At 38.6% G+C, this 13,264-nt stretch overlaps 1 protein-coding gene across 15 annotated transcripts in view; it reads left to right on the top strand.

The window, feature by feature from the left end:
* MEIS2 (Meis homeobox 2) overlaps window positions 1–13,264 on the top strand; it is a 230,236-nt gene that overhangs the window by 2,735 nt on the left and 214,237 nt on the right. For all 15 annotated transcript variants that reach the window (XM_028721686.2, XM_028721697.2, XM_028721702.2 and 12 more), the window contains exons 3-6: window positions 927–1,068; window positions 1,771–1,821; window positions 2,603–2,653; window positions 3,483–3,632. In XM_028721686.2, the coding sequence (XP_028577519.1) occupies window positions 927–1,068; window positions 1,771–1,821; window positions 2,603–2,653; window positions 3,483–3,632 (394 nt within the window). The remainder of the gene's footprint in view (window positions 1–926; window positions 1,069–1,770; window positions 1,822–2,602; window positions 2,654–3,482; window positions 3,633–13,264) is intronic.

Below are 13,264 nucleotides of genomic sequence, written 5' to 3'. Positions count from 1 at the left end.
GGGAGTTACTGACATCCACAGGAGAACAACTAAGCATTGTAGTTGGGAGAATGGAAGTAACTCTCATCAGTACAGATCTGTTTGGCTTATTATTACATTGCTCTAAAATAGGATGTAGTGTCATCACCATCCGAGGAGAGATAAAGAAGGAAAAACTAGACAAAAACACATTTTCTGCTTATACACAAATGCCATACTTTCGCTTTCCCCTACTTCAATGTCTGCTAGGGCAATTGGGGTGTCTGTGTTAGTATTTAATATACATATATTTCTGTTCAGCTCGTTTATGGCTGGGCAGTTGGTATTTTTATCAGGATGCCCTTCTTCAGCCTGGAGAAACTTTGCTGGCATCCTGTTCCCCCCTCTTCCCTTCCCTTCAGCAAAAATGCACGTTTTCTGGCTGCTGTTAGATTTCACCGAGATATTAAGCAGTTTAAACAGTTTGCGTAAGAATAAAGTTTCCCCTTTTAGCTTGGGGGCAGGAGCGCCCACCCCACCCCTCCTTTAGTGATTGTGGAAACCACGAAAACTTGGCAGCTGAGCTACTTACTGCTCGCCTTCTCGGTGCTTATTGTATTGGCTTATAGGTTCGTGAGGGCCCGATTTTGGCGCTTCTTTTTTTTTTTAATTTAAAGTTTGCATGTGTGTATGTATGTTGTTTCCCTCTCTGGCCTTGGCCTCGCTTTCCAGTGCTGCTTCCCCCCCCCCGCCCCATTTTTTTTCCTTTATGGAAAGGCTGAGGCGTTGTGAGAAAGCGTGGACGTGTTTTGCTTTTTATTTTCGACAGGAAAAAAAAATACTTGTTGATCAGACTTTTTTTTTCTCTCTCCCCCACCCTCTCTCTCCTCCTTCTCCTCCTCCTCTCAACATCTCCTTTAACCCCCACCCCACCCCCCTTTTTTCTTTTGTGTGTCACTGCCCGGCAGGCACCCGTTGTTCCCCCTCTTAGCTCTGGTCTTTGAGAAGTGCGAGCTGGCGACCTGTACCCCGCGAGAGCCTGGGGTGGCCGGCGGAGACGTCTGCTCCTCAGACTCCTTCAACGAGGACATCGCCGTCTTCGCCAAACAGGTCGAACGCTTTTTAACCCGCCTTTTCTCCCCCCCACCCCACCCCGCGCAACACCCCCCCTCCCCAGGCAAAAGCAACACATCGCACAAAACACCTCTTTCCCCCCACCCCACCCCAACCCCACCCCGCGCAAAACGCAACAACACAACTTTTTCCATGTCTCATTCCAAGTTGTGAGGGAGAGAAACGAAGCGTGTGAGAGTGCTTACATAACGTGGTTGTGTTTGTGAGGAAAGATTCCTCGCCAAAAACTGGCCCAAATCATATCTTCACCCGCACCCCCCTCTCTTCTCCCCGTCTCCCCTTTCTTTCTTTCTCTCTCTCTCTCCCCTCTCTCTCTCTTTCCCTCTCTCTCTCTTCAGTGGACACTGGGAGACATTCATTGGTCACTCTTAGCTTAACAGGAAAGGGGCATTGTTAAATGCGGGTGGGGGGTTAAAAACTCTGCGAAGGGTTTTAAGTCTATCTGAAACCTCTCAGTTAAACAGGGTGGGGTGGGTTTTGGGGCAGAAACTGCACAGAGTGGCCTTCACTTTGCGGCACTCTCCTTTAGTTCACATATTTATATCCTTTCCCCCTCCAGTTTGGACTGCTGCTGATGGTGTTTGGGTCAGGGGGAGTGTTAATAGGAGTGTGTATGTTAAAGACAGCTGAAATATGCACTGATCCCCCCCCCCCTTCCCTTACTTCTACTTCATGTAGGTGCGGGCGGAAAAGCCACTTTTTTCTTCAAATCCAGAGTTGGACAATTTGGTAAGGTTCACTTCACCCCCAACCCCATTTTGACTTTTCTTGCCCCTTCCTCCAAGAAACCCCAGCTCACCCTTTTTTAATTATTATTATTTTAAAAAAAGGTATAATTGCTAAGCAGGCTGTGTGTGTGTGTGTTTTAGAGAGAGAGAGAGAGAGAAACAGACAAGACAGAGAAAGAAAGAAAGATGCTTATAGAAAGTGACACTAAGGAACCGGGGAAAGAGCGAACCATCCTTATCCAGGGGCTTCAAAGAGCTCCAGTTCTTAAACATGGCAAGAGGACAACAAACACTTGAGTCCCCAATGCATTGCAAAGCTGGGTTTAAGCCCCGGGAAGCAAAAGGGAAGGAAACGGTGGCAACACGATTCTTTTGCTAATGTGGGTGATTTCAATATTAAAAGTGCTAGAAATCCGCTTGCAATAGAAGTGAAGGCAAACCATTCATCTGGAGCATTTCACCTTTTCTTCTTTTTAAAAAGCCGGTGGTGTGGCGAGTGGCTGTTTAGCTGCTTGGTTGCTTTGCGGACTTTCAGAAACCACTGGGGGAAGGACACCTCTGTAAACCACTAATAGCTGCTTCTCTTTAAATGTGTGTGTGTGAGAGAGTAAGGTTTTTTTTTTTTTTAAAGTGCTTTAGGTTAAAGTTGATCAAAATTGCCCGAGCGTGTCCAATGAGCTAAAATCCTGGATAATGAGGGTGCGCCCTGACCATCAGCGGCTCCCTGCTTGGGTTTTTCCGTCTCCCAAATGACAACTTCTCTGCTCCCAATTTTCTTTCAGATGATCCAAGCAATACAAGTCTTAAGGTTTCACCTTTTGGAATTAGAAAAGGTAAGAGCAAGGGGTGCTACCTCCTTTTTTATTCTCTAACACCCGCCCATCCCTGCATCTTAAAGGTTGTCTTTTGGGAAATGTCAGCTGGACACTGTAACTAGTTCTACAAAGCACCGGGTGACACTCAACAAAACAGGCACTCCCCCCCCCTTCTGGAACTTCTCTATTATTTCCAGTTCCAATCACCCTTTCAACTAGCCCCTCCTTTCCCAATCGATTGTATCTCCCCTCTCTGTCTTCCAGCCCTCTGCAATTTTCTTCAACCAGGGATAGTATTTTAAAATTAAGTATCTTCTCATTCAGTGCAGACCTGATCCTCCCATTATCTCCGAGCAAAACATTAAGATTACAAAGAGAGTCACAGTGCCTATGGAAAGGCTAAGGTGCTACAAGGAAATGATTTTGTGATAAAGATCTCTCCTAGTTCCTAGAGGAGGTTTCAAAATGTTCACTGCTCTGTCCCAATCCTTTCTATCACTCTTCCCTGCTGAACTGCCTATGCTTCTAGATTTTATTTACGTTTGTCCAGATTTCAGTGCTTTTGATATTATCCTAAATCAGATTTTCTTCTGTCTATAGAGTAGGCTCTCCCCCTTCCTAACTTGTTGCTCAGGCAAGTCTCAGGGGAATAATATGTGCTGTAACAATTTCTCTATTGTTTCCTTGCCTTCAACTATTATGCCCCTTAATTAGAGTTATTCTTGGAATAGATTTCTTTCACAACTGGGGGAAAAACCCTCTCCAGTTGCAATCTGATATTTTTCCTCCCACACTCAATTATTATTTTTAATTTTCTTTTTCTTTCCCTTTATTTAAATATATCCAGGTCCATGAGTTGTGTGATAATTTCTGCCATCGGTACATTAGCTGTTTGAAAGGCAAAATGCCCATAGATCTAGTTATTGATGAAAGAGATGGCAGCTCCAAATCTGATCATGAAGAGCTCTCAGGATCATCCACAAACTTAGCAGACCATGTAAGTCTTTTTGATAATTTGTAAAGGTTATAACACATTTAGTAAATCTGTGGATTGTTGTTATTACCACCACCATCCCCACTGTTTTGTAATTATCTGCTTTAAATCATGCTTCATTTTCAGTAGGATATTTTAAAGTTGTTTTTTCTTCAGTTTTTGGGGGTGGGAGAGGTGCCCTTTTCATTCAGTTACTGAAAGGTTAACTTATGGCTTGCAGAGTTCATGATCTGAGTAAACGGAAGAGTTGGCAAACTGTCGAATTGGTAGATGCAGCCTTTTCTGCTTTGCAAGACCTATGATCAATGTCACAGAAAAGGAGTAGTAAATAGAAACTTAGTAAAAAGTTGTTGATTTCTGCACTCTGTCTCTAAATGTCAAGTGTTGAGACTTATTGGCAATTATACATTGCATTAAAACAAAGTTATGGCTTCCAGTGCTTTTTCTATGATACAACTTATTATTAGAATGTGGACTTATTGCCAAGTGCCTGGAGCATCTTCATAATAAATTGCAATAACTTTGATGAGCCAATGCACTGCAGAGGCTAGAGAGAATTAAGATTGAGTAACTAGCTACAGGTTAGTGGTTAGTTTTATCACTTCAGTAGCTGGTGAATAAGTTAATGTTTTGGTGGAATGTTCACAAGTGTAGTTGCATGTCTGGCAGTGGTTTTTCTGCATGTGTTTGCCAATTTACTTCAGAGAAGAACTTGGGAAAATTTACCATAAGTATCTACATTGTTAAGCTTTTAAACTTGGGGAAGAAGAAAATACAGTGAAGAAACCGGTTGGGGGGAGTTACATAGGCTTTGGCAATGAGCTCATGAAACAAACAACACAGACCATGTTAGGAACAATATTTTAACTGTGGGGTATTAATAGGGGATTCATATGCTATGTATAGGCATCTAGAGGTAATCTTTAATATGCCAAGAAAAGTAGATATACATGTGAAGAAGCAGTTTTCTGTTTGATTATTTTCCTTTTTGAAAGTATGTTGTCAGGTAGTTAAATATTTGCTTTTGTTGTGTATTACCTTTGTTCAGAAGAGCAGAAGTAGTTGTAAAAAGAAAAGAAAAAACACCTCAGGTTTATATACGTTGTAAACCATTTATTTAATTTTTAAATACTATGATTCTATCGTTCCATTGTCAATTTCCCCTTCTTTTGAAATACGGTAACTTCAGGGACAAATTTTCATGATATTTAGTATTTTATAATTATCACTCTTAAGCTACACACACACACACACACACACACACACGTACGAGTAGAAACTACTGAAAGTTTCCTTGTTGTTTTATGATGTCATTTGCTGCTAATAAGGTCCATGAAGCATGACAGAACTTTGACAAATATTTCTTGTATGCAATTTCAAACCTTAAAGTAGTGTGCATGTGAGTTTGTGGGGCCCTTAGAAAAGGTTCTGAAATGATAGGCATCCCGAAGGGTCAGCATCCACTATATAAAGCAGTGCAAAAGCATTGCATGTGTTCCCAGAATAGTTTCATTATAAGAATTTGTTTCATGTGGAAGTGTAGAAATGGAGCATGCTGATGTTTATATTGAGGAGATTAGATAAACTAGCCTGTTCAGGGCCCTGGCAGATGGCGAATGCTCAAGCCAATTTGAAGTGCTCCATTATAATATTTAAATTCACCTACAGTGATAGGATGAGGTTTCAGGGGGCTAGCATTTTATAATTTTATAACTGCCTTAATGGAAAATAACCTCTTTTCTTTTTTGATCTGAAACAACAAACTCAAAAAAGTGACAATATATTTATCTTACACCCATTAGAGTTTGCCACTTCACTGGGTATTACAATTTAAAGCCTTTTATTTCCTGGAGATTTGAGCCATAACATTTTTACCTTAGCCCCCTGCTATTTGTCTTGAAAGAAAGCAATAATTTGTGCAACAAGAACACCAACTGGGAAATGAAGAGTTGTATCATGTAGTTGCATTTAGGGAATAGTGTATTATTAGACATGTGAGTTAACATTGTCATCCAACATAAAACTTTAAACTAATATTATATAGTTGTAGATGCAGATTGTATGTATGTATGTATGTATGTATGTATGTATGTATGTATACAGATACAGATATCTATCTTTGTAGGAAGTTTCATGTAGCTGGTTTGTTTTATTACAATGCTCTAAAAAGCAGTTTGTAATAATGGTGCCTTTTGTAATTTTAATATTTTGCTGGAAATGATTCATTTGTGAATGCCTACCTGCAAATTAGAATGGTTAGCATGAAAACTTCTCCAATTTGATACTGTAGGTTTGTTCCCCCCTCCCATTTGCTTTGATATGCATATTTAAAATACAGCCCCAGGCTAAATCTCATTTGGTGAAAGTTGGTGCAGGGGTGATGATGAACCACTTCAGAAGGACACAGACAGCATGTTGTTTCCTCTGTTTTATATCTTGGCCCACTGTTCTGATCCATGGATCCTTCTCATAGTTTTATATGCATTTGAAATACTGACAATATTTCAATTGATTGAATATGAATAATGACAGCTTTAAAAAGAAGTGTAATTTAATTTGTTCTGTGCCAGGGCTTCTCTTGTGGATATGACAGTTTGTGACAGATACTTGACACCCCCAAATCTCTATACCTCTATTCAGTGTGCTTGTGTATGTTTATGGGTATAGGTCTACAGCAGTGGCAGCAGTATATTAGATACTAATGGGGCTCATGATTTTATATCACTACCCAGCTTAAGAATATAGCTGAAGGATACTGAAGAAATGAGAGACTAGCTAATATTTACAGAAGGGCTCTTGAATACCTGATATTCAAATACTGTATGTTTTCTTTATGGGACCCCACTGCTGTGATATTTATCTAACTTAACTTGGTAGGAGAAACAGTTTGGTGTCTACAAAAGCAATACGTTTTCTAGGAAAGCCAGATAACCCCTGCTACGGTTGATGGCAACAAAATGCAAATACTGAATTATATTTTATTGTTCTGTTAACTTTTATATAGCACAGTAAGGGTAAGTTGGCATATAACTTTGTATATCAACTAGGGTAATGCTAGCCACTGAAAAGCTGCAACTGTTGTTATATACTATGCTGCATTTAGTAAATATAACAGCCCATAATTAGCATTTGAATTTTTAACACCCTCATATACTTTTATTGCTCTAAGGTATTAGCTGTAGATGGGTAGAAGGTAATTACAACCATGCCCTGACTGAACCAGACTCTGAACCAGACTAACTAAAAACCTACTCTAGCTACAGTTCAACTTGTGGTTCTTAGGAATGACAATTTATCACTGTTTCATGTGTACATATATAGCCTAATATGTATTCCTGACACTCCAGTTTTCGTTCGGGTTAACCATAACTCATATTTTAAAATAATGGCAGTAAAATGTTTACTGCTATAGGTATTTCAATAGCAACTAACAGTTTGTTTAACCTATACAGTTGAATGTTTACGCAGAATCATTTTCTATAGAAATCCCACTGATTCCAAGGAGCCTTGCGTGCATGTAACTACTCAAAGGATTGCAGCTTCTTTTGGCATCTCTGAATTAATGGTTTTGAGAAAAGACATACCAATCTTTCCCCTTGCTTGTATATCATTTCAAGCTGAGTTCTTTCTTCACAGAGGCCAAAGCTGACTCTCCTGTCAAGAACATGGATGAGTTGGGCCTCATGTTGTAGGATAAACATCAAAACAGAGTTTGGGAAATATTAATGTGCATAATTTGCACAAGCATTTTTCTGTATAACAATACTTCACATTTATGTAAGTGCTCAACACTGTTTATAACCATTATCTCAATAATTCTTACAATAGATCTGTAAGGAAAGTTATATTATCCCCATGTTACATATAGATGACTGAGGCTGAGAGATTGGCTTCCTAAGACCACCCTATAAACTCTTCTGTAGTTGAGAATGAGTTCACATGTTACATTTTCTTAAATATATAAGATTTTTTAAGTTTAAACCTAAAATTGTAAATTGTTAATACAATGAATAGTTATTTAAAACTACATAGAAACCGAGCCAGAACGATGTGCAGCTCTTGTTGAGTGTGTTCCTGCTGGGTTTGTTGCTTTGTAACATGTGAAATTGCTTAATATATTGACTGTACGTTTATGTGTACTTAAAAAAATTATCATCGCCATTTACAACAAATTGATTCCATATGTGTAGGAGAAAATATCTGTTTTCATATGTACTTCAGTTTTCTTTTCTGGACTTTGAAATGTTGCACCGTTTTCTAACATCATGCAATGCATGATTGTGGTAAAATGAATAAATTACATAGGGCAACATTCTTTTTTCCTGGTTGCTCAGATTTATCTTTAGCTCTTTTATTAACCAAGAAGTGAACATCAACTTACTCTAAAAGGCTATTGCCAGGAATGCAAGATCAGGGCATAAAGGCTTTTTTGTAAGATTTAGGATTGAGACCCATGTTACTACCGGCATGTATGGATTCTGCTCTCTATGGCAGGCAGTTTGTGTGAAGCAGGTATCCCATGGTTGCAGCGATATTTACCGTACCATTACAAACCCTTGAGTAAAGGGAGGGATTACTTGAAATGTAGTATCAATTTCAGTAGGGCTGCTTAAGAGTAGGTGGTTCCAGGAGTGTGACTATATTATTTTCTAGTGGTCATACTGTGTATAATATAAAAAAGGAAAGTAATCTGCCCTCACAGCAATAGTAATAGTATGTCGCTAAATTCCATAGTTTGTGGTTTGAGGCTTGCAAAGCTACAGGCTTTAGCGTATATGATACCAAGATTTTAACCCTACTGAGGAATAACATATTTGATAAGCTGACACCTTCTCTGGTGATTTTTGGATAAATGTCACTCAATCATTTCTGTTTTGCTAACATCCACTGCATGCATTATATTTGACATAATAATGCTGTTCCATTTTGGTTCTAATGAAATCATTGCAAAGTTAGTCACTTTCTTAAATGTGCCCGGATTTCCCCTATGGAGACTCAATTGCCATGCTAGGTAAGGTGTTGTCAAAGTCAGGCAAACACTTATATATGATTTTTTGATTCCTCCTTTTGCTTAGGTCTTTTATGGGGTGGGGGAGGGCATCACCTTACGGAGTTGGACCTGGCTCTCTAGAACTAGAAGTACTATTTATTTATTTACTTATTTGTTTGTCCTAAGATTTATTACCTGCCCTTCACCATAAGGTCTCAGGATGGGTTACAGCAATGTAATGTTCAGTTATAAAAACCGACGAAACCGTTGCAATTGTAAAAGCAAGAAAACAATTCCAAATAGAACAGAGCAATACAAATGCAGCAGAAGAGGTGTCCAACACAAATGTATGAGGATAATTATATGGTAAAACTGTATGGTAATGATTTGTGAGGTAAAAAAATTAGCACCTAAAAGGAATTCTTGGAAAGAGGCAGCTTTTGTAAATAACCTACCTTTAAAGCCTCATTTTTGTACCCACAGGTGGTCTGTAGATTAGATTAAAAGTTTAGTTGAAATATAAAATGCACAAGAGATTTATATACCTTTCAGGTACATCCTTTTAGGATAGATATGTTTAAAAAGACAGTTTAAGGCAGGTAATGTTTTTAAAAAGCTTATGAAAACTGTCACCACTGGGAGAAATATACAGTAAGAGATTTACGCAGAATGCTTCAGAATTAATAAAAATATTTAAAAACACATTGGATTGGGGTGAGGGTGCGGATGTAAAAACAATTACCCCTTTTCACTAAAAGCCATATTTGTTGTATTATTTGTGCAATTCTGTGCACAGCGTTGATCGTTTTTATTTATCCATGGAATATAATTTTAGGAACACAGACATTTTAAAACTGGGGTTTCTTATTAGTTTGTTTTATATTAGATAAAAGCAAACTTCAGTGCTACAGAATAGAAGTAAATCTCACTGAGTACAGTGGGGCTTACTCCTATGTAAGTGTGCATAGAATTGCAACGTACGTGTGTGTATATGTCTGTGTGTGAAACGTGTATGCATATATGTACACATACCTATTTTATATACTATTACATATACTATTTTACAGATTTAGCCAGTTTAGACCTTGATGCTCCATACTGAAACTTCTTTATGTGTGTTGCCAATCACCCCAGCCAGCTCTCAAATTTCTTACATTTAGCTACTTTGCTGTAGCCTGCGAATAGGTTATGTTTCCACCTTGTACAGTATTTTGTGTCTTGTAATATGTTAGCATATAGGACCAAATCATGAGGGCCACAGTAACTGGTGTAGCTTATCTGATTGCCATAGTACTACTTGGGTGACTTAAGATCTCATCTTCTTTATGGCTATGCCACAGATGTGATGAAATGACTTGAAGTGAAATGAGATGGATTTGGTCTATAGCCACAGTGCCATGCCAGATTTTCCATATGTGAAACGGATTTATAAGAACTACCTTCAATCCTGTGCACAAAATATATTATACATCTTCTTAATGGGAATCCAGAGGTGGAAGTTCCTTTCCCTGTATTATGAAATGGAATGTTTTATTTATTTGCTGTGTATAGGGAGTGCCTGTTTCTGGATTCTGTATATATTTGAAACACTCATCAAAATCAGTGGATTATATCTTCTTCATTTTATTCACCTGTGTGTGTCACTGAAGTGCATAGATTTGTTATTGCACATATTATGGTGAAATAGAAGCAACTTCATCATGGTAAATTGAGTTGTACCACTATAAAAGCAGTATGAGATCAGAATCAGTCCCAGAGGGGGCCCTTGCATAATTAAGGTGATGTTGCCCAGTTTGGGATGCATAAGGAATGTACAGTTAACCCATCTGTATCTGTGTAAGCTGACATTTACACAGAAGTTTGAGGCTTGTTAAATCAGTGTGCTTGGCACTGCACAAGAGGAGTGACCCATATATAGGCATATAAACAGGGTTTGGAAAGTAATTCTTTTTCTTTTTTTAAAAAAAGGAAGAAGCCAGATCTAGTAGTAGTTAAAATGCTTAATATGTCCACTGGATTTGTAACAACGGCAAAATAGTAACGCAACAGATTTGCCTCAAATTCCTAGAGACTTTTGTGCTTTCCGTGCTCTTCTCTAGATTTAGCAAAATTCAATGATAGTGCTAAATCAATTTTTTTTTTACTTTCAAGGGAAAAAACACTGGCAAAATTGTGTTTCTGTGGAAGGCTGTGTGCATAAATGAGAAACGTTGGATAGCTGCAGAGTGATCTCCTGTGGCCCTGCTAGTACAAGCCTTCCCCATATTGTCTCCTGCTTTTATATTAATTACAACTTGCATTATCAGCTGTGAGTCTGTAGCCCAGCAAATAGAAAATACTGCCCCTGGAGACCTAGCTTCTTGTATCTATTTTCCATCTCCTATTGTGCGCCACTCAGTATTCACTGCTTTTCTCCTGGTAACACTGCTCTTTAACGCAATTAGGTAAGAGCAAGAGGAGCGCCATCTTTGACTCCCAATTATTAAAACTACTGGGAATAGATACATGTACACTCTGCCTTCAATGGTACATGGTGCTTTAGTTGATGATCAGATACACACAAACTCTAAAATATATGAAGATACTCTACGTGTTAATAATGTTTGTGATGTTAAGGAATCAGCTGTTGTTGTCTGCGTGTAATTCATGCATTTATTTATTTTCCTAGCCAGCACCATTTATAGCATGAGTGCTCATTTAATAGCAAATATATAATAACATCAAACTTTTTTTAAAAAACCCCAAATACTACCATATGTGCCTGTAATAAACTTTAGCTTTAGGCAACAGCCACAATAAAAAGTATGCCAGTATTTCAAGAAGATACTTAGAGCTGAAGTCATATTTTTTGTGGGTTGAAGTCAATGAAAGTTAACTTTTCCCCCCAGTAGATTTGCATATAATGAAATCGTCTTCCAAATGGGTCAGTATGAATTTACATTGAGGGCGTGCCAAGTTTGTGATATCTCTGATTGGTAGCCTATGCTCCCTTCCAGCCCAAATTAGTCCACGGTGAGGTGATGCGTGCATGTTGATACCATGATGGATTTTCAAGTTGAGTATAACTTTCTGTGGTGAATGAAAAACTGGTTTCAATAATAGAATCATATAATTGTGGAGTTGGAAGAGACCCTCAGGCTCATCTAGTCCAGGCACCCCCAAACTCGGCCCTCCAGCTCTCTTTGGGACTACAACTCCCACCATCCCTAGCTAACAGGACCAGTGGTCAGGGATGATGGGAACTGTAGCCCCAAAACAGCTGGAGGGCTGAGTTTGGGGGTGCCTAATCTAGTCCAACCCCTTGCAATGCAGGAATCTTAACTAAAGCATCCATAATAGATGGCCATTCAAGCTCTGCTTAAAAACCTCCAATGATGGGGCATCCACTACCTTCTGAGGGAGTCTGTTCCACTGTCAAACGTAACTAGAAGACACCACAGGCTTACTGAAAAATGTAGTGCATTGGTCTCAAATATGAGAATAAGCTCTAAGACGACGTATTTTGAGTAATTTTCCAAAAGTGGGTTCAACCCAAACATCCATAACACTGTGCAGTATTTGAAAGCAGAGGGCTTTGGGAAGGAGGCGCGAAGCTTTACTTCAATGCTCTAATTTACCAAGAAAGTTTAGGGGACTAGCCTAGTCCCCCTAGTCTACTGACCACACGCCACTGGTTGAAAGTCAACTGAAAAAGTAAACCAAAAATTACAACATGCAAAAAATGTCAGCAAAGATTTGGTTCTTATCATCAGGGCAGTATTTCCCAGTTTTTGGACACCTAATGAATATTGCTATGTTTGTTTTGGTGCAAACTTAGATTTCAGGGCTGATATGAGCTCATGACAGAGCACAAGATAGGAGGTAGTCTTTTAAGTACATGGGGGCTAATTTTCACAATAAAGTTGGAAATATATTTTGTTTCTACAAAACCCGTGTAACGTAAATATAATTTTTTCTCCAAAAACTAAAGAAGACATAAATGACAACTTATTTAGCTGCACTTTATCCTGTTACAGATGTGTCTGTGGTTATACCATAACTACAAGGTAAACCACACCAACTGGAAACTCCCATTGACTTGAATGACCTGTGAATTAGATTCTAATATATGTAATCAATTAAGCTGATTATATTAATCATGAGTTGTACTCTTAAATTTTTCATTTGGTTGTCATTTTGGTTACAGTTCTCATGAATGACTATACGATGGGCATTGTGCCAGAGATATAAAATTGTACACAATGGGGGGAAAGTAGCTGAAATACAGATTGAGACATTTTATCCTATAAAATAAATACAACATGGTGCCATTTACTCAACATTTATATGTGTGGGTGGCAGCATTTAGAGTTTCAGAAAGTAGTTGCTCTCCCTTCTTATTCCTCTGCCAATTTTGATTGCATTTTAGGGAATATCTTTGGCTATTATTTTTATCTTCTGAGAAAATGGTGCCAGATTATAATCCTCAAGAATACTGTAATACAAGCAATACATTTTATTTAAGCAGTTGTAAAGCATCTTAGAGCTGACAACTGGGATGAAGTGTAACACAGGTTGGTAAAGAGACCAAATGTTTTCGGTTTCAGGAAGTCTCACTAAAGTGATCCATTCCAAACCATTTATGATTTAGAAATACAGAGACTGG

This window comes from Podarcis muralis, chromosome 1 (assembly GCF_964188315.1).
Source record: "Podarcis muralis chromosome 1, rPodMur119.hap1.1, whole genome shotgun sequence".
Lineage (NCBI taxonomy): Eukaryota > Metazoa > Chordata > Lepidosauria > Squamata > Lacertidae > Podarcis > Podarcis muralis.
This window is presented reverse-complemented; position numbering and strand designations above follow the sequence as displayed.